A 27122-nucleotide genomic window follows, 5' to 3' on the forward strand; every position below is an offset into this window, starting at 1 on the left:
TTGTCGAAAAACTGCAGCCGATTTAAGGAAACTCTTGATAATTTAAATTTAGAGCAGTGGGGGCGTGAGTTACACCCAACTAGCCAATAATTGTTATTTACTTAGAATGTACAAGGTCATTATAAAGGAAACGTATTTTTCTATAATTATATTCTTGAATTTTTGAAGCAGACTTTTATTTTATTACACATAAAATATAGAACAATAATTAAAATATAATTTATAAAGTATTAATTTATTTCACAAAGTATTTTGACCATGATAAATTTTAGAAATTTAATTTCACCTCAGTATATACAATGTTTAATAACAAAATAAAAAATAACATAAAAATAAAGAGGTGAGAAATAAATATAGAAAAAAGGGAGATTTCTTTTAAAACAAATCAAAATAAGTACCTAAATTTCATTAAAATACCTTTTTCTTTAGGTTGATAATTCAAAAATGATAGCACAGTATTATTTCATTTTATTTTTAATGAAGAATTATAACCTGCTATTAATCCAACCCTTGCGTGCGACAGAAACCACAACAATTGAGCAACTACAGGACCTAACTGTTTCTGTCTCCATAGGTTTAGGTAGGTCAAAATAAAACTTGAATGGTGGTGATTTCCTAACTCGATAAACAAACAATAATTAATAATTATCGAAACTAACAAGACAAAGAAAAAGTTAAAAGTAAAAATACAAAAATTCATTTAAAGTTGTTTTTCGAGAGAATCTAACAAAAGAAGAGGAAGAAAATGATTTAGGAAATAAGTTTAAATTATGTTACAAAACTGACAAGATTTATAAAGAGTAAGAAAAAAAAAACGCATTCTGCAATTAGGCCGCAGGAGAGATCAAAGAATAGAATTAGCTTTAAAAAAAAAATATCTCTTACAAATTTGTGGCAGAGATTATTCGTCAAGAACTTTTTGCTGTTCATTTCAGTTTTATACTACACAAACAAATTATAATTATTTTTTAAATCGTCCATTATAGATTTACATGACAAATCAATATTCTCCGAGAGACCTATAATTATAGACTCTAACCGGTTCGTCATTATCGATTGGCCCAATACTGACCATGGTCAAAGAACTCTTGGGTTTTCTTCAGAACCCCTACTTTCGCACCAAATTTAAAAACGGAAAAGTATCTATTTCCGTACTGATTCTCTCTCCAAAAAAAAAGTACGCACTTTTCATTGATTGCCTTGTTCTCACACTGGACTTCCGTTGCCAGAATCAAATCATTAGTTTCACGTCGCACTATCGAAATTAAAAAAAAAGTAAAAAAGAAGAAAACATCAATATTTGAATTTTACGTTATATTTCATTTCTTTATAATGACCATAATAATAGAGAATATTTTTTTTTTTTTTAAAAAAATCATAGATAACATTTTTTTTTGTTTTACTTTATTGGCAGTTCGAATAAAACAAAATTCTTCAAGGTTTTTTACTTTATATTTTATCACCTTGACTTTAATAATAATAATAATTCTAATAAACTTATGTTTTCAATAACTATTTACTCACTAAAGTATGTATACATATTTATTTATATCTTATTTTACTAAAAAATCTTTTCACTTATATTTCACTTACTTATTTCTTCAAACATGGCCATAAATTTATCCGCTTCCGTCACCAATGAAAGATAAATGTGGAATGAATTACTTTTCTAATAAGCTTATGAATACAGATTTAAAAAAAACAACTTACAATTCTTTTATGTATTTATATTTTTAATTTTTTCGATGTGGTGATGGAAGCTCACAGCCTTTTATAAAAGTATTTATTTACTTGCAGCAAAAAACAAAACAATATTAGTATTTTAAGGTTAGGGAACGGAGGAAATATCATGGCAATTACGTTTGCTACAGAGAACTAGAAAATAAAAATTAATTTCGTATGAAGGTAAACAAAGAAAAAGAAAAAAAAAAAGTAAATAAATGTTTTGCTTAGTAATTTAAACGTCTTATGTAATAAAAAATGTTGGGCAAATATGAGAAAGAAAAATAAATTTTTCGTGTGTATGTGATTAAATTTTAAAATTTTGTATTTTTGTTTAAAATAATTTAAATGGCACTTAAAATGTGATTATCCATCATTTTAATAATAATCAATTTTGGTTATTTCTTAATTTTTCTGCTAAACTGATTAAAATAACAATAATAAAATAATAATTATAAAATTATATGAATACAGAAAAGTGAATCAGCTGATCGTGTTATATTAACTCTTTGCACTTGGAAGGGTCCATGTAGAATAATTTATAATTTTGGAGGTAAAACACCATCATCGCGAAAGATAGGCAAGGGGTATTTGTGAGGTGGTTCAAATAGACAGAGCAAGAGATGTTTTCGGAATAGAGAGCACACCTCTAATAAAAACTATGAATATAATAACATTAACTTGACTGTGGTTCTCCGTATGTATGTAAGTAATGTAAATTATAATCTTTAAATGTATTATCGCTATTATATAATACGTACTACGTAAGTGCAAAGAATTAGAAGTTAAACTGTATACATTAAAACTAATCGATTAGGCGATTGTGTACACCTCTAGTCAACAATACAAGTTCCTCATATAGAGCACAATATAAAGATTTAATTATTAACAAAAAAAAAAAATATGTATATGCAAAAAAGATCTGATTTACTTTGTATGAATAATGAAAATTGCAAAAATAAAAAAAAAGTATATAATATAAACAAGAATGTAAACGAAGTTTAAAATATTTTTAAAAAACATAACAAAAATTAAAAGAATAATAATAGTTACAAATTCAAACATCAGGAACAGAGTGGCTCATCATGTTTCTCATTAAATTTGAAGACATCCTGCAACAAAGTTATTAATTTTTTTTTTTGTTAACATAAAACTTTTCTTGGCTTCATTAAATATGAAAAATAAATAAATAAAAGAATAAATAAAATTTAAACTAAACAAAAAGAAATATAATATAAATAAAAATATGGAATAGGATTAGTGCAGGAAGTGATAAAACACAGAGTAATGCGCAAGTCTCGAGTTTTCGAGCCAAATCAGTGATGCCATCACATTTTTGTCTTTAGATTGCAGAGTCCAGGCAATAATACAATAAAAACAAAAATGAAAGCCATGTGAATTTGGCATAATTTCAATTTTATAACCTTTCGTATAGCCATTTTCATTATTTACCTAGTCTTTATAATACATACATTTATTATCAATATTCTGTCAAATATAAAGAATGTTCGATGTAATTACTAGAAAAACGTTCATACATTTTTTTTTTTATTATTAAATTCCATTTAACGTAGCTTGGAATTAAAATTTTAGATAGAAGAATAGTGGCAATAAAAACTTGCACTCAAAATATAACAAACTATACATAACCAGGGTTTCAGTTTGAATACATATCTCTTAGTATTCCTTAAAAATAGATTTTCCCAAAAATACTTCCACAAAACAAAAAAAAATCGACTAAGTAAAATCATAACCTCTTACACCGAGTAATTAAAAGATGGACAAAGGAAGCTATACTCGAAGAAGTAATTAGTGTAGCAGTGCCCTGACAAAAAAGACGATAAATCCGTCTATCTACTCTCTTTGGAACTGGCACGTTTTAAATTTCCTCTACTTTTTTGTCTTTAGAATATACGTATCTTACGTTCTGTAGACTTCACTGATGCAAGCTAAGTTCCAAAACATGGCCAAAGAAAATTAAGTTAAGTCAATCAATCTTATTGTGTTGATTTATAAAAGATACACTCGTACACACAAAAAAAAAAAAAAAAAAAAAAAAAAAAAAAAAAAAAAAAAAAAAAAAAAAAAAAAAACATTTAACACTAATTTACAAGGTTTCAATAATAAGTGTTCAAGTAAACAAACACACAAAAAGAATTAAGTAGAAAAACGGTAACATTGAAAATAAGTGAGAAAATACAGAAATCAAAAATAAACCAATATACAATAATATATATTATTTACAAAATTTACATACATGTAATTTTACTATAAATATCCTTACAGAATCACGATGCTAAAACTCACAATCTGATTTCTGATGAGAACCATTCATTGTGCTTTAATATTTTGGCACATTTATCTATTACTATCGATAAATCGTTTCATCGATTACTATCGATTGGTTAATTAATGACTAATCAAAATGGAAGAATTGTTTAACGCTGTATTAAAGGAATTTACCTTGTTAAAGTTTTTTTCACAAACCAAAAAAAACAACAACAATTACTTAATATCACAACAGCATTTGAGTTTCTTCATAGAATGTAAAAAAAAATTGTGGACGAATTATAATTAACTACAATATTAAAGGAACTAGGCTTTTAAGGGAGTAATATGAAACAGAAAGTGGAATTTATTTTTATTTTTTGGCAGCATTCACGATTGCTAATTTTGCCAATTTAAACGATCTGAGAGGAAGAAGACGTAAGTTTAGAAATTCACTATTTACTTCCTTCAATTATTTTAATAATCTGCAAAAATCTAATTCTGTTTTTAAAAATGACGAGATTTAATCAAGGTTATAGCCAAGATTAATAACAGGGAATGGATGAAGGCAAATAAAATTAAATGTACCCAAAACAAGTAGGGCAAAACCGTTCATGATTTTGAAGCACCATTTGCTATGGATGATAACTGTTACGATGGTAACCAATAAACATCAACAGCAGTAACAGGCGGAAGTAAAAAAAAAAAAAAAATCTGTGAAACATTACTACTTCTTCTAGACGTACTTATTGCAGTTATGATTTGTAATACACAAACTAGTACAAGCATTGTTTGATCCGAGCAATACTAGAGAGAATAATGTGGTACATTGCCTTCAAACATTCCTCTTTTTTCAGTCAGTACTTAAATCGTAAAATTAAACAAGATAACCTCATCCAAAATTCTTAAAGCTCAATTGAAATGTTTTGGGAAAAATGGTCCAAATAAAAAAGTGATGTTCATTATGGAAAAAATTAGCACTTTAAATTTTTAACTTTTTGAAGTGATCGTTGAAGCCATTTTCGAGGAAAAAAAATTCATAAAGAAGGGGCCCCCTTAAAGATTATTAGTTCGAAGGAACCGTACATTGTATTGTACTATCATGGCACTACCAGGGAACGCCTAGAGTTGCACTTTCCTTGAAAACACCCCCTCCTTTCAACCCCCTAAATCTTAGGTTGGGCTTGTTTGTGATTACGTAATACACAAAGTGTACAGAAAATCGTTCAGATATTCAGATATAAATTACGAGAAAATTGCTTTAGTTAAGTAGTATTTTCGATTGATGGATTTTTAATCGATTATTAAGTTTGGGATTAAGCTTTCTACAACTTTCCGCTTTCCGGAAGTCACACACACACACCATCAGTCACTTTTATTTCGTTTTCGTCTCAGTTTAGGGAATGAACAAAAACAAAATCAAATTTCCAACACCAAACCTGATGAAACGTGAAAATCCGAAATCGTTGGAAATCGAGAAAACACCTGATTGTTACTTCGAAATAAACAGTATCAATCTGTCTCCTCCCACTTCATTTTTTTTTGTTTTTATTACAGAGAATGGTAAGTTTGATAGATTTTTATATTTGCTATGGTAAGATAAGATAAGATTCTAATAGGGCGCCCTTTAAGGCCTACGCCACTGCGACCCCTTTGGATCTATTGTGGGTCCCCTCACTCTAAAGCTCACCCTCCAGGCCTGTCCTTTTAATCAGACTCTTAATTCCTGGAGAGTGACTCTTGAGTAAAGCTCACAGTCCGAGAAGTAACATCCTTAGCCAGTTTGCTATGGTATCTCTGGATGAAATAATAACTGTTCCTGATAATTGTAATTTTAAGCACTTCCATGAAAACAGAATTCAAATAACCACAGTTTAATTTGATTTACTCGACGAAATATAATATTAATTTTCTTTTTAGTATGATTTACAAAAATGCACGCAAGGTTGCAGAGCAATAAAAATGAGTTTTATAAAATACCATATTTCAAAACACATAACTCAGAAAAGATACTAAATTATTTTATCATTCTCAAATTATAAAAAAATTTAAGGCCATCCCTCCTCAAATATAATTTTTAGCATAATACTGCTTTTGTTTGAAAAAAAAAGAATTTAAAAATGATTTTTTGTATATATAATCATTGGAAGAAATTTTTCGATATATCGATTACTCGTGCGTAAATGAGTGAATAAACTCAATATTAGAAGATAAAACTGAACAGCCGAGTTTTTCGAATAAAATCCCTCTTGCCATTTTTTTGTATTTTAACATTCTAAAAGCATTGTTTGGCATATAATTTAATTCTAATAGTATTGTATTTACATCAAATTCCTGCAGGGTAATGAAGGTAAAAGGAGTGTGAGTAAAATTTTTTTAGGATTATCCTTTTTCGATTCACTCAACTCTTCCAACACCCACCTGAACACAACTGTCCATTTTAAATTACCTTCTTTTTTTTGCTTCTTCTTAAAATAAATTATATGTATAAATATATATATATATATAGAAGGCTATTTACAAAAGGTACGACATTTTGTTAATTATCAGTTGTTAAAATTGGTAGTTCTCTCACTTGTTGACTATATGTTCGTAGATGTGTACTGGAACTATAGTGACAGTCAGTGGTGTCTGAGCTGACTCTATGATAGCCGTGATCTCTTTGTCCTTCAAGCCGACCACATTCTGTCCGTCCACCTCCAACAGTTGATGTCTAGTCAACAGTCCATTACGTGCGGCCGAGGAATCTTTTAACAATGACACGACCTCACCTTTTTTAAACTGGAAACCAACTTGTCCAGATGAATCTTTGTGCAGAGTGACTGTACGCTCGAATGGCCTGTTGTAAATAAATTAATTACATGAGTAGAGAAATATTTCTATTTGGCTGACTGCAAATATTTATTGTATTTACAATAATAAACCTAACCTAACCTAACCTAACCTAACCTAACCAAACCAAACCTAACCTAACATAACCTAACCTATTCTGAAAGTAAGTTATGTCATGATGGAAGAAGGTGTAATTAATTAATTATTTATTTAAAACAAACTGTTTTGAAATTATTACTAATTCAATTTTCAAGGTGTTCTTTAAAATTAACTTAATTACTAAATGTTTAATGGTTTCTCATTCAAATTTCTTTATCATCAAAGGTACACTGTAATAAAACGGTTTTTAGCGTAAGTTCCAGATCCCCTCCCTAAAATCAATTTTCACGAAAGAAATTTTAAACTAAAATGGCAAATGGGTCGAAGTTAAAAGGAATTAGATCGACCTACTTCCGATACAGTTATTTTCTTCGAGTTTTGGCAACCAATTGAATTCTATTTAATATGAGTTGGAAATGCCGAGTAATTCAGGGGGAAACATAACATTCATTTCAGAAGGAAGTCAACCAATCTCACTAGCAGCGGATCAGGATTACAAGTAAAAAAAAAAACTGGTGGGAAAACTATGGACTTTAAAAGAAAAGAGAGTTTTCTCCCGTGTTCTAATCAAGTCTACTGTCAAAGTATTGTCCCTTTAATTCAAACAAATAATGTTCAAAATACTCTCTCACCTGTCTCTGACTACAACTGATATCCCATTCACCGGAGCCTTTCTGAACAATTTATGCACCTGATCTACTGAGTAACCAGCAACTACTGTACCATTTACCTGTACAAGATAATTCGATTAAAATTTATTCCAAATAGATAGGTAAAAATAAAACAGTTTTATGCAAAACGTTAAACCTAAAATATCTTACCTGCAGGATCTGATCTCCAAATCTAAGACCACCCATTTCAGCTGGTGAACCTCTGGCAACCAGGCAAACAAATATTCCAGAATTTACAGAAGCTACGCGTACGCCAACTTTACCATCTTTGTCTTTACACAGAATCAACTGGAAGTAAATAAAAATTAGAGAAATAAGAAATTATAAACTAGGAGGTGTTTCATTGAAGGACAGCTGATTTAATAAGTTAATCTCTTTTAAGGCAAAAAGAGCTTTAGCTATTGGAAAGCTTTAGTACAGATGGGAATTGAGTGCTGCGCAGAGATTCAAGATGAGCACTTCAAAAGGAAGTTACCCGACAGAATCTTTTAACTAAGAAATAGTAAGCTGTCTACAGAATTCTGCCAGAGAGAGATACTTGTGAGGGTTAAGGGGTTGCTGGGATTAGTGGGTACGAGGAAGTGAATATCCTGGAGAAAGAGAACTTTCAATTAGGCATGTCTGGGAGATTTAGGAATACTCTGGAGGCGGCGTAGTAAGGAACGAAGGTGGTAACAGTAAGTAAATGATGATCAAAGTGAAAGAGTGGTATTAAGCTGATATTTACTGTCATTTATCAAAGCAAAACTTGGTCCGAGAAATTGGATGAAGAAACGCAATTTAACAGCTGGATAATGCGGTTTAAATTTAAGCAAACCCTAAGTACAGTGGCTAACAGTTTCAAATGGGACTGTAACTGCGGAAATATCAGTCAATAGAAAAAAAGACAGAAAATCTTAAACGCACAGTCGAGAGAAAAAAAAAGAAGAAGTTTCGTTGAACCTATATATTGGTTACCGTATCAGGAATGATTACGCATTAGGGTTCTTCCACAGCTCAAATCTCGAACTTTTATATATCGCAATAACAAACCAATACAGAACAATCGATTATTGTTTAAAAAAAATAACTTTCCAGGTAAGAGCATGGTTTGAAAAAAATATATAATTTAACGATAAAAATAGAACAGTCAAAATAGGAAGCGAGTTGCCCTTGCTGATTTTGATTTAGGGCGATGAAGACAGAAGCGTTCAAAAGTTGCAGAAACATCCGAAGCAATGAGACTATGGTACATTTGAAAATATAGTTTTTCCACTACTATGAAAATTATTGAACTAAACCAATTAAGTAAATTAATTTGAAAATCATATTTCCAAAAAGACTTACCTCTCGAATGCCGTTAGTGACATGGGCTCTCTTCAAACCTACAGATTGGCCGCTCAGTGGTGCCACCATATTATTAAATGTTGATACATCCTGAAAAAAAAAATAAATAACCTTTTTAAACAAATGACTACGATAATGTCATCAATCATGATGGCACCTCCTATACAAGTCAGCGTCTCAGTTTACGCTAAATTCTTCACTCATATTCAGCTGTATAATATAATTTCTTGAGTCTCAAATAGGGACTACTCGAAGAATAGATCATTTAAAAATCTTCAAATATTAAATTATCTTCTACAGCTAAACTATAAAAATTCCATGAAACTTACATTATTAGTCTGCGGTCTAACGGCAACAGAGCTGTCAAACTCTGAAGAGATATCCAAACCCATATAGTGTGAAAGCGAAGGATACACAGGCACTGCCATACCAGCTCGATGCATTGCATAACCACTGGGTTTACCAACGATTCGGCCTTCTTCCGGCGGAGCTGTTGCATTGTTGACGTTCTCTTTAGCTGTTGTCGCATCACCATAAACGGAATCCTTTAGCTGGGCCTATAATCATTTGTAAAGAAAATATTTTGGTAAACTCTATTGAGATTTGTAAACGAGTCCTAGATTTTATAATTTGGAATAATAACTAAAATTTAATAAGAAATTTATAGAATAAACTAAGAAGTTCTGCTATCTCTCAGAAGGGTTTCAAAAATATTCTGGAGTATTATTTGTTGTCTGCGAACTAATCACGGGGCTAATTTAATCAGACACGAAAAGAATACGGATTGGCATAAAGAATTGGTATGCACATCGCATAAACCCTTTAAGCATGTCACTGAGATATGACCAAAACACAAATGCATTTTAAACCCTTATTTTTGTCAATAAGTACTCAAGTAACATAACTTGGAGTAGGTAATATAGACGTAAATAAAAAATTAATGGACTATGTTATTGGAAATAAACAATTTAGGTTGTAAAAGTATAACTGGTATTAGGCAGATATTGTGGATTTAAATTTAGGGCTCTCTTTTCAAACGATTAAATACGGGTAAATTCCAAATTAAACAATATAAAATTTTAATCTAAGCAAATGTATGTCTGATTAGAATTATGTTGTGCCATCATTTATTATTTAGAATTAAGGAATTGAGCTGATTTTAATTTATTATTATTTTAATTTTCATTGTTCAACACAAGAGTTCAGGTTTTTAGTTTTATTGTTCATGAGAGGCGAAATAGTTGTTTTTACTTAGTGCCTATCTTCTTTTCACCTTAATCACATCGTACCTTTATCTATTATATTGATTGTTATTAATTTTAGTCTTTCATTGGTATGTGATTACTTCAGTTATTATCATCACCATCAATCACTTATTGATGTTCTCAGCATGTAATCAGATCAAGCCTTCCTGATACCTTGTTATTTATATAAATAAATAATGAATAATAATTTTATACCAAAATAGTGCAATAGACACGACCCCTTCTAGGAATTTATTAAAATTTTCACAAGAAATAATTATTTATACAAGCTCAAATTTTTAAGATTGAAGCAAATTCTTTACAGATTTTATGAAACTAAGTTAATAATTATTGTTCTTTCGAGGAAATGTGGAGAATTGTTCAAAGGTATAAACAAATAAACTTTTTATGCCAATGTAGGTATTAGAAAATGTAGATAAACACAAACGTCAAAAGCGTTTCTTTGTTCTGCTGACCAATACTCGTCCATGAAAGTAAAAATAACATTTTGACTCAATAAACAACCTAGTAAAAAACATATGTAGATAATGGTGACAGATTCATCATATAGGTTAGTTAATATGCAATGAAATAGAAATAGCAAATACTAAGAACTTACATGTACTAGTCAAGGCACAACAATTTTTTAAGGCACACATTAATTTTATTTTTGTGTAAAACCACAGTATAATTTACAGACTTAAAATTAGTACTATATCCATAAAATTTATGGGATACATAACGTTTTTTTCAAAAGATCAAAGAAACAGCTGTAGTTTGATTTTAAATATATAGAGATAATAAATTTTTTTTTTAAAAAAAAACCCTAGGATGTTTTTATTATTATCTGCCTTCTTCAACTGCCAGTCTGTTTTCAATAATTAACAATAAAAGTAAACACTTTTAGCTACTTAATCTTCTGAATTTTCTATATTTGTGAAGTTATTAATTTTCTTTTAGCGAATTTTTGCAGGCTATACCAGTTTTGAGAAAAATGATGGGAGCTCAAACTTTATATCTTGTTTAGATGGGACACCATTAGACCCATGGCTAATAAAAATCCCTCAATAAAATCACAGAAAGATATTTAACTTAATTAGGAGGATTTTCGCTTATTTTCCTCGAAAGGGCACTTCGAGAGGGAAGAAACGCCTTAGACTTTTCCCTAAAGAACCTTTACATGGTCAGGTACGATCCTACCACCAACATTTACGGTCAAAACTCTACTGAATACAGTTTACACGTTAAAAATAAGTGCCAAGTTAATTGATCCAAGTATCATATCAACTATAACATTTAGTTTATCGAACTAATAAGTAAAAAAATAAAAAAAATCAAGAATGTATTACACACTATTATCATATTACAAAAACAGAACAAAAGATTTATTATATTCCGCAAGCATTTTCTTAATCAAAATAAATGAAATGATAAATAGAAATAAAATACCTGCATCATCTGACCAACTTTCATATCCTCTAATGAAGGGTATAAAGACATCTTCAGCTAGGAAAGAAAAATCTTAATTAACCTCATACAAAATTAATAAAAAAAATAAAAGGTAACATTATTTAACTCAAATATAAAACATACTGGTGATTTACACAAGACGAAAGATTAGGTTATGCGCTTGTTGATAACAACAACAAATTATTAATTAACAATAAGTAACAAGCACTCCACAAAGTTTTAAGTGACTACCGTCCACTTACAACTGTTTGAAGCCTTTCACTAAAATCTCTCACTGGAATGAATGAATCACACTGGGAAATGTGATTACGCAACCTTAAGTAATATACTGAACAAACGAATTATAAATAAAAAAAACAAAACAAAAAACTCTATTTCCTAGTTTTTAAATATAATTGTTTTGTTTAAATACAATAATAGATATGCGCATCAAAGTAGGGACGAAAAAAAAAATGCTACGAAGCAATCAATGTTTAAATGAAAAATAAAATCAACTAAACTAATAGTCAAAAATTTCAATTACCAATTTATAATTTTTAATATATTTATTGTGGCAAACCTACTAAAAACATACAGCCTTTACAACACCCTTTATAACAGCCTTATCACTACATCAAGGACGACCTGGGACCTTCCCCTAAACACTTCGGATACGATTCGAATCGATACTTTTCTTTCAGTACCTGAAATCGAAAGATCAGAATAAATTTCCTTTATATACAAAACTAAGTATCGATACTTCTAAATAGATATTAGTGAATTAATATTTTTTAGCTTTCAGATTTTATGGACATTGAGTAGAGATAGGGCTATTGTCCTTCGGATGATTTTTCAAAAAATTTAGAGATGAATTTTTTTAAAAGTTAAAACCTGTTAATTAGGTACTAAAAATGTTGGAAGAAGTTAGGTGGTGTCTCAAACCACAGTCTTACTTTTCAAATTTATTTTTTGTGATTAACAATTTAAGTAAAATCAACAGAACATTGAACGACAAGTCTGGTGTTGCGTATGAAGCACTTACATTGGCAAGAAGGTTATTATAATTTGATGGTTGTAATGTAACTGTTGTAGGCAAGCTAACATAAGATTACATTATTACTATTGTTTTAAAAGTGACTAAATTATCGTCTGTCCTAGCGCGATGTAATAGCATCTTTGTTCAATTATCTGGACTACTCCAGTACCATGTAAATTACTTTTCCTAATGAAATTTTAGCAGTCTTACAAATTCTCAAAGAAATTAAGAACGATATTGAAGCATTATTATAAAAAATATTTTGCTGAAGTTCAATAAATTTTAAATAAGGGGAGGGCTACTAGTAAATTTCAGCAAAGCAGATATGCAGCGGCTTCCTTAGAAAAGCTATAGCCTAGGAGTGTCTTACTTTCCCATAAATACGACAATTTCATGTCGTTAAAATGACGCATTAAACAGTTCGATTGAACTCGCCCTTACGTTCTACCAATTTTTCTAATCTGTGACTTTCTATTATTAGTTGAAAAATTCACTATAGAAAAAGTAAAAAACAATATTTTGTTACCAAAGATCTTCCTGGTTTCAAAAAGAAATTAAATAACTTGTTCAAAGTTAGTTGAAATGATTAAAAACAACTGATAGTAATATGAAAAATTTATTGTTGTCTGATTTATTCTTATTAAACTAAAACAGCCCAAAACGCAAATCCTTGGTTACAGGCTCAGTATTTACATTCTCCCATCATCCGAAGATACTGGATTACCTGGTTCTTCTTTAAATCCAGCAGCGCATTAGATGGGTTTATTTGCATCTAAATATTTCTAAATTTCTGTCCATAAACAAGTGAGGAAATCTATAATACTATCACACTATATTGAGCAGCAGTTCTTCAGGCACTCCTATTATTTACTACATCTAAAGCATTTTTTCTGAAAATAAAACCGTTTTGGGTTGGAATAAGTTTTAATTTTGTGGAAAGATGGTCGTAATTTGATTGCAAACTATAATAGCATACATACATATGTGATTGGTACAATGACACAACGATCATGTGAAGTGTTTCAAACATTTAAAAGTTACGATCGTTATAATATTCTTGTGGGAATGAATTTAATTCTAATTTTTTACTGTTTTGCAATGCTCTGTACTCAAAATAATGTTAATAAAAAATTAAAATTTTAAAAATTTTAATTAATTCCTATAAAAATGAAAATGTATCTTTAATGTGGATTGAGTTTTAATTTATAGTTTTATTTAAAGGGAAGGTTTTTTTAATAATAAGGAATTAACTTAATTTCATTGAATAATGCTGATTTTTGGATCAAAAACAGCCAATACTGTAGTAATACCTAAAAAACGGTGATATAACAGAGAAAACTATTGAGACTCTTCATCAGAAGGCAAGATAAATTATTTTGAAGTATTGAAATGTGATAGTAAACTAAGCTGCCCTCGTTTGATTATATCCAAGTAATTGGTAAGGCTGTATGCGACCGTTATATGTAGATAGGGTTAGGTTAGTTTATTTCGTGAGGTTTTGAAGATTAAAATTGAAAACTACCATTAAATTATTAACAAATCAATTTTTTACAACAAAATAATATTAAAAGATAAAAACAAAATTAGAAGAAAATGTATGGTAATTACAAAAACGTATCTACACTTTATTCAATATAAACATAGTAATAACGTTAATTTGTACCAAAATTTCACCATCTTCATTACAATAGTAGAGTTGACCACTTCTTTTAACATCACAATTTTTTTTATATTTAGGTAGTCAAATTCAGTCTTGAAGCGTATTATATTAAGCACCCATTGGGGAAGTGTGATGCAAATATAATTAATTTTTGTTTCTAAAATCTTTGTTCATGACTTACATTATTTACAATCTGGAACTTATAGTTTTACGGCTAATTGTGCTGCTAGTACTTCCTCTGGTGAATTTATTGCAAAGCGCTGTCTTCAATGCAAACCTCACCTGTAATCATAATGGCATTAAAGTGCCACTTTTTCTATTTTTTTGTTTTGATTGTTTTACTTTTGATCTGTTCATTTTATGTAAAAACAAATACAACAAAATAGTTGATTACGATCGATCCTACACCATAAATTTAAACATCACATTTAATTTTTGTAAGTTTTAAGTTAATTTTTTTTTTTTCCATCACCAAAATAATAACAACACTGAAAAAGCGTTTTCAAAACAAATTAGACGAATCTACAAGGATATAAATACATTCTTTGGAAGGTTAATGCTTCGCAAGCTTATTATTAAATTCAATTGCATGCCTTAGGTCTCTCTGTTACAGACTTAGATCCACGTACCACTTCTAATCTAATGATTCAGATTTGTTGCGATTCCTGAAATTAATAATGGAATCTGCACGTTTAACAAAGATCTCATTTAAGGAATGATTCTTTGGAAAATATAAATTTAGAAAAAAACAAAGAAACAATATGTTATGAATTATATACTTACAAAAACTTGGAAAAATAAAGAGAATACAACTTTGAACAACCATGAGATTAAATGTCGAAAATTTTTTATTTAAAAAAAAAAATCAGATTGATAAATAAAATACTCCGTATTTACAATAATCTAAATTTTATTTGCATGAGTAAATACAATATATTTAGGTTCAAAGAATACAAATAACGCTAAATATTTTTTTGAGTATATTTATAAATCTTTTGTTTTTTTTTATCGTTTTAAAATAATATTTGACATAAATGCGGTAACAAATAATTAGGACAAAAACCTTAAAATAGGTGAATAAAAAATCAAGTATTTTTCGATGTAAGACATGAAATTATAAGAATCAATCAAAACTAGAGAAGTAACTAGAGAATACTACTATTCTGTACATGTTAGATAAAATGTTTGATTCTGTTATAATCTTGTGTAGCATAAATGAAAAAAAATGATTCAACAAAAGTGTACAAACCAGAAAAATGTTCTAAATTAATAAATCCTATCATTTTGAGGGAATATATTATATATTTTGTATTTTTTGCAAGCCTAACGCTTTGGTTATAATATGTTCAAGTTCTGATATGATATTAGACCATCGTAAATCTACGATCACTAAGTCAGGTGTCGCAGTACTCGTCAGAAAAAGTTGGTCGTTAATATCTTTTGTTTTTCTGTGTGAGTTTCTGACGTCCAGTTCAAGTTCAGCTCGCGTTCCTAATTTTTTGTTTTGTTTTGTAAATGGAAATTGGAAAAATTATTTTCCGACAAGAATTCATGTAAATTTGAAGACTTGCGAGACAATCTCTTAAATCCATTTAAGTATATAAATTCCAAATTGTTGGTGTCTTTCTTAATTACTCTTTAATTCTGGAGTGCTTAAAAGTTCTTAAAAAACATTCTTTACTCTCCCTTATCGTTCCTTGTAGCAGCACCCAATTGGGTGTCGCAAGTCCTGTTTTACATTGTTCAGCAATATAATCACTGTTAAAGAAAATAAAAAAAATCACCTATTCCTACCATATGATTTTAAGACGAATTCAAATTCCGTCCGAACTCGCATCCTTCTGCTATGATAGCCTATTGTAACAGCAATGAATATGCGAAAAAGAGAAGAGCCCGTCCCTAGACGATCTCCAAGATCCATATTTTTTCCCAACATGTACACACTTTACAGTAGCTTTAGACTTTGCATTAAGTAGAGATCATTATATTTATTCATTACTTAAGAATATGTTTACTATAAACTATAACAAAAAGAACTAATTACTAAGAAAAATCCTGGTCCTTCGATAAAGGGAAAATTCACCTTTTAGACAAGGGAATTTCAGGGATTAGCGCAATAAGTCACCTTAGCTTGAGATGTTGCAATAATAGTAAAATAAAGAATAATAATTAACTGTAAGAGAGCCCAGAAGAGCTTAGCCCTTCGTTCCCATCTACGTACAAAAAAACAAACTAATAATAATAATCATTATAATAATAATAATAACAATAATAATAATATCACGTAATTGACAAAGATAAAAACATCATAAACGTCGTACTCCATGACAATGATAAAAAACAAAATGTCTTCAGTAACTAAGTTGATAATCTAAAACTGGTACGAGAATCGATTTCCTCTGATTCTAGCCGGTTTTTCAGATTTCCTGATTATCAAATTTGGGTGAAGAATCGAACCTTCCACTATAGTTTCGGAGCAAGGGTTTATTTATTTAAGGGTTTATTTTTTTTTAAAAAAAAGGGTAGAACATTCTATTAGTTATGCTTTCTGCTTTTTACGACCGATCTCTTAATAAATTAATTCAATTTTCAAGAGTTTTAAATGAATGACTATTGCCAACCGCTAAAAATGGTATTCTCGTAACTTAAAATTTGAACCAGGACTGAATTTTTTTTTTCCCCCCTTGAACTTGAAGGTACATAATTTTAATAAAAATTACCTCCCAAAAATCAAAGTCAGCTTATTTTAGAATTGTAAATACGGGGAAGTCTTTTATAAATCTAAAAGAAAAAAGAAAAATTCTTTGCTATGCAAAAACCTTGAAGGTTATTGTTTTTTTTGTCATGCGCATGCGTAATGCAATTTAGTATTTTTATTAAAAACATACCAAATATTTACTATTTAGAGATTTATGTAGTTATTATTTTTAATTCAAACACAATCAAATAAAGCATTAACATGATTATGATGTTAGGCAGTCCAGTTCGACCTTTCACACACACAACAAAAATCATAATTAAAAAATTGCAGCATCATCAATTAGGACTTCTTTTCATCGTAACTTGAGTAAGTTTTTGCTTTACTTTCAAGGTTAGAAGATTTAAGAACTTTCTTAAGATCAAATTTAGTACTGAAAAAAATTTTAATTGTGCAATAGAAGTCACATAATAGTTGTGCTAACGATATTTCGGTTCAAGGGACACAAAAATAGAGACGTTGCCGAGTGGGGTTTTATACAATTAGGGATCTTTTTTGTTGTTAGTCGAACAGCTGATTGTAAGGGCGAAGAAAGAAAGAACTACTTAATAGTTTCGAATTGTGCAGCCATGTAAATTTTGTGCATTAGGTTGGATTCAACAGCCATCAAAAACAATATTTGTTTACAAATTACATAAATCTGTCCTGCCTTTGTAGCGATATGATTTGTCCTAAAGGACGTGAGCCTCAACAACGCTTTGTTGAAATACCTCTGACCTCTTCTTTCTAGTCCCGGTAATTACTTATTAAAAAAAAAAAAGTAGCGAAGTTTACGAGTAGCCTCGGCTGCGTTGTACTTCTGTTTTCAGAACAATTAATTTCGTAGAAGAAGGGAATAGCTCTGAGGTTAGGTTAGCTTACTGGATTCCATGCGAAGATCCGGATTCAAGTGCCTGAACACTTCTCTTCCTACAGCTCACAGTCCTGTGATGGTCTGTAACAAAAGAACCCTGGTCCTGGGGGCGATTTCGATTTGCCAAATGATTTCTATATATTTTTTTTAAAAAAATAATGGTACGCGGAAATAAATTTATTTTAAGAATCGGTAAACGCGAACTGGCTGAATCCCGTTGCAAATATGACTTGCATTCATGAACAATCTGCTACTCTTTTTACACAGTCTGTCTGAATGCTATCAACCCTATGGTAGAATCAAGGAATAATTTCAATTAATATAGAAACCTAAGGAAAAAGTCTACCTTGATTACTAGTGCACCATAATACTCCGGCGGTACATTTAGGTTCAAGTAATTTTTGCTCTTTAGTTACCACTCGAAGCGTCCTACATCTCACTCTTTGGTGGACGGGTAATGCTGTCTGTAACGATAGTACAATGAAAAAGGTTCCGGGTGACTTTAGGAATTAAAGTGCTTATTTTATATAATTCACAGTAATATTCAATATTAAGAAAATATACGGTTATGGATTTCCCTTAAGATTGATAAATAAAAAATAATAGTTGAACTTCGTGTAGTTTTTTTTGCGATTGATTAAGCAACGTTTCCCAACCCTTTTTTGGCTCACCGTACCACCTGATGGTAGTACATCATGCTAAATTGTACCACTTCGTAAAAATGATTGTATTTCGGGAAATTTGTTATTCCGCGGTGTGTTATTTTATTATTATTATCATCTTTATTTGTTATAGAGATAGAATGTCTCTGTTACAAAGGAGTTCAAGTTCATGTTCACTTTATAAACTTTGTAAAATGTAAGATCTTAGTTTTAAAACTTTCTTTTAAATAATTACAAAATTGCGTACATATTTTCCTCTTCAAAATTATTAATTAATTTACAAAGTTCTTCTTTAAAGATTATTATATTTGTTTATATGGAGTGGGATTCTAAAACTTTCATAGACTGGACAGCTGATTAACAATTAATGTTTCCGGCTTGTTCTTATTACACATTAAACAATGATCTTTGGGGATTGATTGTACAAAATTATATTATTGATTTTTAAATTTAATAACATGAGGGGGCCACCCAATCTTATTTCAGAAAGAATTCTTATAACTTGAAAAGATGTAATAAATTTTGGGAATTCCGAAATATATTGAACGTAATGTTATTTACTTCATTTAAATCAGTTAAGTGCAAATGTTCCCTGTTTTATTATAGAAATATTAGGTTTGTGATATTGGAATCCAATTTACCACCAACCAGCATCTCGCGTACCACAGGTTGGGAAAAGCTGGATTTAAGATATCGTGCTCAAACCGCGTGTTCACAGAGAACGAGGAGGACTAAATCCAAAATCACCGCTAAAAAAAAAGTCTGTAACAAAAACTTCGATGAAAAGTGCATATTTGATGAGTAATGGGGCTACATTTTGATATTTGTCATGTTAAAGAAATGTCTGAAACTGACATGAATATGAGAATGAAAAGGTGATTTTAATAAGCGATTTTTTTTTTTTATGTGAAGGTTTATGTAAGGTTATCCACTTTGTTCAAATTCCTCTTCAAAAAAAAAAAAACCTGCCATTATTATTATGGTAAAGCCATCACACACAGACACACACACACATAACTGCTCTCTTACTCACAGAATCACGCTAACATTCAAAGATTAAAGCGAAGGCGGATTGACTAGTACATTTCACAGCCTGCAACAAAAACAGTGCGGCCGCCGCAAGTTCATGTAGCTGAAATAACCAGCACGCGGCAGTTGGTATGAAGGAAACTTCCGGCTAGGGAAGAAACAAAGAAAAGGAAATCAGTGCAACTTATAAATTTCAAAAAAAATCCAAATATTTCGTTCCCCCCCCTAAAAGTTTCACAAAAAACTAAACTGACAAAGAAAAGAAAAAAGAATTTATTATTATTTGCCCAAGCTAACAGAATTGAGACGCAACTGTGTGACGGCCGTATTGTTTATACTTATTGTAGTGGTAGTAGCATCCGAAGAGGTTCCACCCCTACTGCGTGATATCCTTCCACGTCCGCTCATCATGCACAGTCGATCTCGTACAAGACGTCTCACCCGTCTTTTCCAGACGAATATTATGAATATGAAGACTCCTTGCAGTGTGTTCGTCAGATCGGTCACATACCATAGATAATGGGGTACACCTTCGCCAACGATGAACGATATCAGTTCGGCCGCCCAATTTATGCCCATCACCAGAAATAGTTTCACGTACAATTTAAATCTGGAAAGTAGAAAAAAAAAATCATTTTAAATTTAGTGGAAGCAAAAAGTATAAAAACGCACATGACTTTCTTTCACTGTAGTTTAATTAATAATTAAGCTTTCATTAAACTTGGAATCAATTAAATTCCAATTGAATTAAAACAAAATTTAATTTTAATCATGATTAAAATTAAAAATTTAATCGACCAGAATTAGTTGATTGAATTAAATTCACTTTTAATTTAATTGAAATTTAATCCATTGAAATTTGTAATCATAGAAAAATTTAGATTAAAATTGACTAATCAGAATTTTAATTGATTGAATTGAATTCCAAATGTAGTTTGAATCACTTTTGACAATTAAATTTCTTAATTTAATCAAAATTTAAGTGATTAAATTTTTTAATTTAATCAAAATTTAGGTGATTAAATTTTTTAATTTAATCAAAATTTAGGTGATTAAATTTTTTAATTTAATCAAAATTTAAGTGATTAAATTTCTTAATTTAATCAAAATTTAAGTGATTAAATTTTTTAATTTAATCAAAATTTAAGAGATTAAATTTTTATAACCACAACTTTGCCAATGGTTGAACCAGGATTGCACCTTCATTCTGTCTAACTGTTGCCTCATCACTATCAATATTAATTACTGTTCTCAAACTCGGCACCTTCATTCTACCCATAAGAGTGCCATCAACTGTAGAAAGTGCTTGGAGAATTAGGGAAAAACTTTCTGAAAAATCTTCTCTCTAACTATTGTTCACTTTCTATTCCCGAAGACCCTCTCCAAAAATTTGTGAGGCTAAAATTTATTGTTGAGGGTTATCGCCATTCCGGTCTTTGGAATAAGTTCTGATGATGTCTCCTATTGACGTATCGCTGTGGCACATTGTTTGGTGGGGGTAACCTGATCAATAGGATTTTTTGTCAGTGAAATCTGTAAAACAAATGGCCGTAATAGATAGTTTACTATAGGAGTAACTAGTAATACTTTTAACTGGCAAAGTTTTACCAGCTTACGGAAAACACCTCTATCCGCATTGAGTAACCAAGTTTCAAAAAGTTGAAAAGAAGAAGGTTACATTAAAGTAGTATTCGCCTACTTTATAAATGGCAAGTCAATCCAACGTTGGTTCAATATAACATGAAGTGAGATTTACTGTAATGTATGCATAAGTCTGAAACAATTACTCACAAATTAACTGAGTAATGTATCCTTAAGTGAGATCTTTCTAACCCAGAAACGTCCTACAAAACGAGGTCCCACCAGAGTAGAATAGCAAAAGTGATGTAGCTCATATTACTTACTTCACTAACATGGAGATTTGTAGTAGGATAGACTGACAAAATTATAGACCAATTCAATAAGAGGTTACAGGTAATGTGGTAAAAAATCAGTTAAATGAGTATAAATCAGGCCTCTATATAAGTCTGAGTCGTTAACATGGTTAATTGTGAGTGTAGAAACTACATTTATGTTTACAGAAATTGCCGCTAGAGTTCTCCACCAGATGGAGTATAAAGTAGGCTTACCTCCCATTTATTGGCGGCTTACAAGTCTACAATATGCCCATTTCTCTTTTTCATCTATTTCACGATTAAACAATACAGATTACGAACATTTTTGTTTCTGTTAACGATAATTTTGCAAAACATGAAGTATTATTCCAAAAGAAATATTATTTATCGTATTTTTTAAGGAATTTTGTTTTCTTGCTTAAATCGATAGTTTATCAAATACCTATGGGAGAAATGTTGGAGAAAAATTTTTAAAATAATTATTTCATTGAAATTATTGCGTTTAAAGTAGTGGCCAATCACAGGGTAGTATGGTTGCAGACGGTGGGCGGGTCACGCCCACCTCTAGTGTAATCACGCCCCTTCCAATGAAAACCAGTTATGGGCTGGGCCAAAGCGTACTAACAATGGTGCTTCAATACCTTTCACTTATTTTTCTAAATCTTTAATTATTTTCTCATATTTTAATAACATTTTTTTTTGTTAATTTAGAAATAATATTAATCTTACAGACCCCATTTCAACATGTTCGGTGTTGAAGGACAGAAAATCGGAGGAATACTGTAGTTATTACTACATCTAACTAAGCCTAAAAAAAAGTTTGGAAAATGGAGAAAGCATTAAACCTTTCATTTTCTTGTTTATCCGAATGTCGCCTACTGTCGCCTCTGTTAAGCGCTGCAGTCTCCCTACTGGTGCTCCATATTCTGTAGGCAGTCACACCGAACAGTACCATATTCGCACAGATTAGCAACGCCATTGGTCCATAGAAATACAGGTATGCCGCAGACCGTCCTGTTAACATAACGAGCACACTATGATTTACCAAAAATTAAAGTTTTTATACAATTAATTTTATAACTGCCTAAATTTCAGCAAACCAACTACAGTGTAGGAGTTGGTTAAAAGTTTTTCTGATATAAAATTGAAGATCCACACCTTGGCTATACCAGATAAAATAAATATGGTATGTTAGTTTTGTACACGAGTATAATCACACTTAATACTACCTTGTGGAGCCAAAATGCTGTAATAGTTCAATTACAGCAAGTTCATCGTTCATCATTTGAGAAAAATACTAATCGTTATGTAACTATAGCAACCTGGCTCAAGAACATAAAATAAGTTTTCTCTCTCGTGCTCTACACAGTATAAACATCAGACATTCCTATACAACCCTCTACACTACTCTGTACATATGCTGACGACACAACCATACTAGCCTTCATCAACTTCATACAAGTTACAGGACACACTTACATAAAATAGAATCCTGGGCAAAGAAGTGGCGGATTAAAATGAATACCCACAGAAATGAATAAATGCCACGTTTACTCTTCGGCGGGGCTTCTGTCCACCTGTCCTCTTCAACAGTAATCCTCTTCCTTGCACAGATCTGGGTGCGCTACCTTGGGCTCTACATAGACAAGCGACTCACGTGGAACCCACACACTAGACTTAAAAGACAAACGATGACAAAACCTGCAAAACTGCTTTGCAGACTACTTGGACGATGTTCCAAATTACCCATAGAACTCATACGCTTAATATACAGTACTATCCTCAAACCTATGTGGTACTTACGGACTAGAGCTGTGGGGTTCCACCAAACCTACAAACACAAGGGCTGTATAGGACATTTCAGTCAAAACCCCAGCCGACAGATAGCTGACGCTCCTTTCTACAGTACGGTCAAGTCCGAAGTCTGGACAATATTGCTGACTTTATCCACACAAGCTTTTTTGTATGCCTGACTAGATTCGAAGTTTCCTCCATCGTCAGATGTAGATTAATTAGTATGGTGAAGAGAATTGTGAACTTTAACTATGTTTCTGCCTTAACTATATTCGCTGATTAATTATCTGTAAGACTATTAATTATCTGTAAAAGATACGAACTCGAACCCGTCAGCATTTGTCGATCGTGTGCAACCGTGAACGTAGTTGTAGTCAAATTCTTTACAACTAAACGATAAATCAACCTTTGATGATGTATAAAACGCTAGTCAGGGATGCAATAAAACATGCTTGCTACTTCGGAAAATCCATCGATAATTATAGGTTTATAACGCTTTTTCTGTCAGGAAAACTCGTTTCAGTTTTTTTTTTTTAGTGGACAAAGCTATAATGGTATAGTTTTACTGTAATGTGTCTTATTGATATCTAAAATACAAAGCAAAATTTAGGAAAGACTCTCTATTTTCTGTAAGTTAACATTTTGAGCAATGACAAAACGTGCGAAACTTCTTTACAGATTACTTGGACGACGCTCCAAATTGCCCTTAGAACTCTAACGTTTAACATACAACACTATTCTCAAACCTATGGTGGACTTACAGGACTAGAGCTGTCTGGGGTTCAGCCAAACCTACAAAACATACGGACTGTACAGGACATTTCAGTCAAAACTACTGCCGACAGATAGCTGACGCTCCTTTCTACGGTGACTAACCTACCTCTTCCTCAACGACCTCAACATTTCCTTCGTACACCAACTCGCCAAGACTAAATATCAAAAGTTCCACACTACTCTCTCGACTAGCTCTAATCCTCTTGTACTGTCTCTCGCTTCCTCTGACATCCCTAATACTCCTCGCCGACTGAATCGCCAATGGCCCCCCCGCGACTTCCTCGCAGTCTGTAGACCTAAACGTCATCCTTCTCCTATAGAGAGTGCTACCGCTGGGTAGTTTCTCTCTTCCTGCTCTCCACCCGCACCAGTTCATCATACTCATCATATTTACTGGAATGTATACAGCTGTACACAGATTGTAAATTACAAAATAAATTTTAAAAAAATAAACCTTCAAAAAAACATTTATTGGTGCCAACGTTAGGTTTGAATGGTGACATTTTCGGTACAGCATCACTGAAATCAACAGCAACGGTGGCCAACAATATCAGCAAAGGCATGCCCCATGCGTACAGTGAATACAGTAACAACTTTCTTAAATCTCCACCCGGTCGGCCACCTCTGGTCCGTACTGAACTGTAACAGAAAATGCAGAGAACTTTTAACACATAAAATTTAACACAAGTTTTACAATTGTTGTTCATTCTTTTTGGTGACTGATTTATAGTTTCAAAAGGATGAAAAAATAACTGCCATTTCAATTTTTCGAAGCTAAAAGACCAGACTGAAAAAGACAAACAATCAAATCTTATATAGGAAATTGAATGCAAAGACTGTCACAAAAAATATATAGGCGTAACATCACAATATTTAAAAAAAAAAAAAGACTGTACCAACACTCTTACGACACAAAACTAAAAAAGAACACCACAGCACAGAAAATCATCACACTTTCGATTTTCCAAACACAAAGATACTTACGAGGGTCGTTTGAAAAGTCCGTGCAAAAATAAAAACTACTTAATTTTTTGGGGTAAACCTTTTTTATTTTTCAACATAGTCTCCTTTTAGGCTTATACACTTCGTCCAACGCTGCTCTAGTTTGTTGATCCCTTTCGAATAATAGGATTTGTCCAAGTCTGAAAAATAGCCATTCGTTTCTGCAATCACCTCCTCGTTTGAATAAAATCTTTTTCCAGCCAGCCATTTCTTCATATTAGGGAACAAATAGTAGTCCGAGGGAGCCAAGTCTGGAAAATAGGGGGGATGTGAAACGAGTTGGAACCCTATTTCCATTAATTTTGCGACCACAACTGCTGAGGTGTGAGCTGGTGCGTTGCCGTGATGGAAAAGGACTTTTTTGTGGGCCAATCGTGGGCGTTTTTCTTGCAGCTCGGTTTTCAAACGGTCCAATAACGATGAATAATATGCACCTGTAATAGTTTTACCCTTTTCCAGATAGTCGATGAGGATTATTCCTTGCGAATCCCAAAAGACAGTCGCCATAATCTTTCCGGCCGAAGGAACGGTCTTCGCCTTTTTTGGCGCAGATTCCCCCCTTGGTAACCCATTGTTTAGATTGTTCTTTGGTCTCAGGAGTGTAGTGATGTATCCATGTTTCATCCACAGTGACGAAACGACGCTTAAAGTCCTGCGGATTCTTCTGGAACAGCTACAAACCGTCCTCACTCGATTTCGTTTTTGGTCAAGCGTGAGCAATCGCGGCACCCATCTTGCGGATAGCTTTGTCATGTCCAAATGTTGATGCAAAATATTATGTACCCGTTCATTCGAGATGCCCACAGCACTAGCAATCTCACGCACCTTCACTCTTCTGTCATCCATCACCATATCATGGATTTTATCAATGATTTCTGGAGAAGTAACCTCAACAGGGCGTCCTGAACGTTCAGCGTCACTTGTGCCCATATGGCCACTCCGAAAATTTTGAAACCACTTATAAACTGTTCTAATCGAAGGTGCAGAATCACCATAATGTTTATCAAGCTTCTCTTTAGTCTCCTGAGGCGTTTTGCCTTTCATAAAGTAGTGTTTAATCAACACACGAAATTCTTTTTCGTCCATTTTTTGAAAATCACTCGACTTCCTCGATTCAAACGAATGCCAAACACAAAGAAATAGACCGATCTGGCTGAAACTTGGTGTGTGTTCTTCCAAGAGATGCTACTAACTAAACATAACCTCGATACGCGCCAGTGGTGCTATCTCTCTGACTTTGCACGGACTTTTCAAACGACCCTCGTAAATCAGAAACCAACACACAAAAAAGGAAAGTGCTAGAAATGATATACATATCTAAGACAGAAAACAGTTTAAATTTCAAAACAGACACGAACAATTTAAATAACATATACGCAAACATATATACAAAATACTTGGTAATTGGCAACACTGACTTTCCTCACAACCTAACACAGTTAAAACCGATCACACTCAGTCCATGAGCAGACAAGACAGAAGACACACCAACCTTGTAATGTTGTAAAATATTACTTTGTGAACTAGGTAAATAATTTTTGTAAATTTCGTTATATTATACATATTCATTTTAATAGAATCATCTGTTAACAATCTGTAAACATGTTCCACAGCCCTGAAGATGACCTAGTCTCTAGGTCGAAAGCTCGGCAAAATAAATTTTACTCGACTGAAATGGCAGTTATTTTTTCATCCTTTTCAACAGTTTTACTTTCTATTCAGGTTCCTAATAATAGATACTCGGCCCGAGAATGATTACACAGCAACTAAACCGAATACAGAATCATTGAGCCAATGACCTGAATTAATTTTTCCGTTTTTCCTTTTCTTTCTTTTTTTGAGACTTTCTCGGAAAAGGCTCCTGCGGTTTCCCTTTGATTTTGGGACGCTAATTGCGCTTTATGCAGATCTCACGGACCCCTATTTATAAATTAAATGGAAAGAGAGCATTAGGATCTTCCCGATTCGGCCCTCCAGCTACTAATATATGGAGGTCGCCTCAGTCCATGTTGATTTTCTATTTCTTTACAGCTGAGAGGCGGTCACTA

At 31.8% G+C, this 27122-nt stretch overlaps 2 protein-coding genes across 11 annotated transcripts in view; both read right to left on the reverse strand.

Annotated features, from left to right (window-relative positions):
* Positions 1 to 1697: 1697 nt before the first annotated feature.
* Positions 1698 to 13330, reverse strand: LOC141448169 (syntenin-1-like). Of its 4 annotated transcripts, none has more exons than XM_074116305.1 (9): positions 13174 to 13330; positions 12196 to 12315; positions 11612 to 11668; positions 9248 to 9475; positions 8919 to 9008; positions 7743 to 7880; positions 7554 to 7651; positions 6566 to 6829; positions 1698 to 2834 (listed from the first exon to the last, which is right to left on the reverse strand). In XM_074116305.1, exons 2-9 carry the CDS (start codon positions 12202 to 12204, stop codon positions 2780 to 2782), a joined length of 939 nt encoding a protein of 312 aa, XP_073972406.1. In that variant the 5' UTR covers positions 12205 to 12315; positions 13174 to 13330; the 3' UTR covers positions 1698 to 2779. The 4 variants fall into 4 exon arrangements, with proteins under 4 accessions (XP_073972406.1, XP_073972407.1, XP_073972408.1 ...); XM_074116306.1 differs by having other exon boundaries at positions 12156 to 12315; XM_074116307.1 differs by lacking the exons at positions 12196 to 12315; positions 13174 to 13330 and adding an exon at positions 11756 to 11910.
* An 841-nt stretch (positions 13331 to 14171) lies between these two features.
* Positions 14172 to 27122, reverse strand: part of LOC141448165 (G-protein coupled receptor Mth2-like) — a 79777-nt gene continuing 66826 nt past the window's right edge. For 3 of the 7 annotated variants that reach the window (XM_074116299.1, XM_074116295.1, XM_074116300.1), the window contains exons 3-5: positions 24527 to 24711; positions 22350 to 22518; positions 16014 to 20219 (exon numbers count right to left, since the gene is read on the reverse strand). In XM_074116299.1, the coding sequence (XP_073972400.1) occupies positions 19889 to 20219; positions 22350 to 22518; positions 24527 to 24711 (685 nt within the window). In that variant the 3' untranslated portion in view covers positions 16014 to 19888. Of the gene's footprint in view, positions 14590 to 16013; positions 20220 to 22349; positions 22519 to 24526; positions 24712 to 27122 lie in introns of those variants that run through there. The other 4 variants (XM_074116298.1, XM_074116301.1, XM_074116296.1 and 1 more) reach the window with 3 other exon arrangements.

This window comes from Rhodnius prolixus, unplaced genomic scaffold (assembly GCF_049639745.1).
Source record: "Rhodnius prolixus isolate KJV_2025 unplaced genomic scaffold, Rpr scaffold_13, whole genome shotgun sequence".
NCBI lineage: Eukaryota > Metazoa > Arthropoda > Insecta > Hemiptera > Reduviidae > Rhodnius > Rhodnius prolixus.

What these genes read in the sequence shown, in the direction of transcription:
- LOC141448169 (XM_074116305.1), bottom strand. An exon ending in TCACTAACGGCATTCGAGAG is followed by an intron (nt 7,881 to 8,918) that starts GTAAGTCTTTTT and finishes ATTTACTTCCAG; the next exon opens with TTGATTCTGTGTAAAGACAA. An exon ending in TTGGAGATCAGATCCTGCAG is followed by an intron (nt 7,652 to 7,742) that starts GTAAGATATTTT and finishes TATCTTGTACAG; the next exon opens with GTAAATGGTACAGTAGTTGC.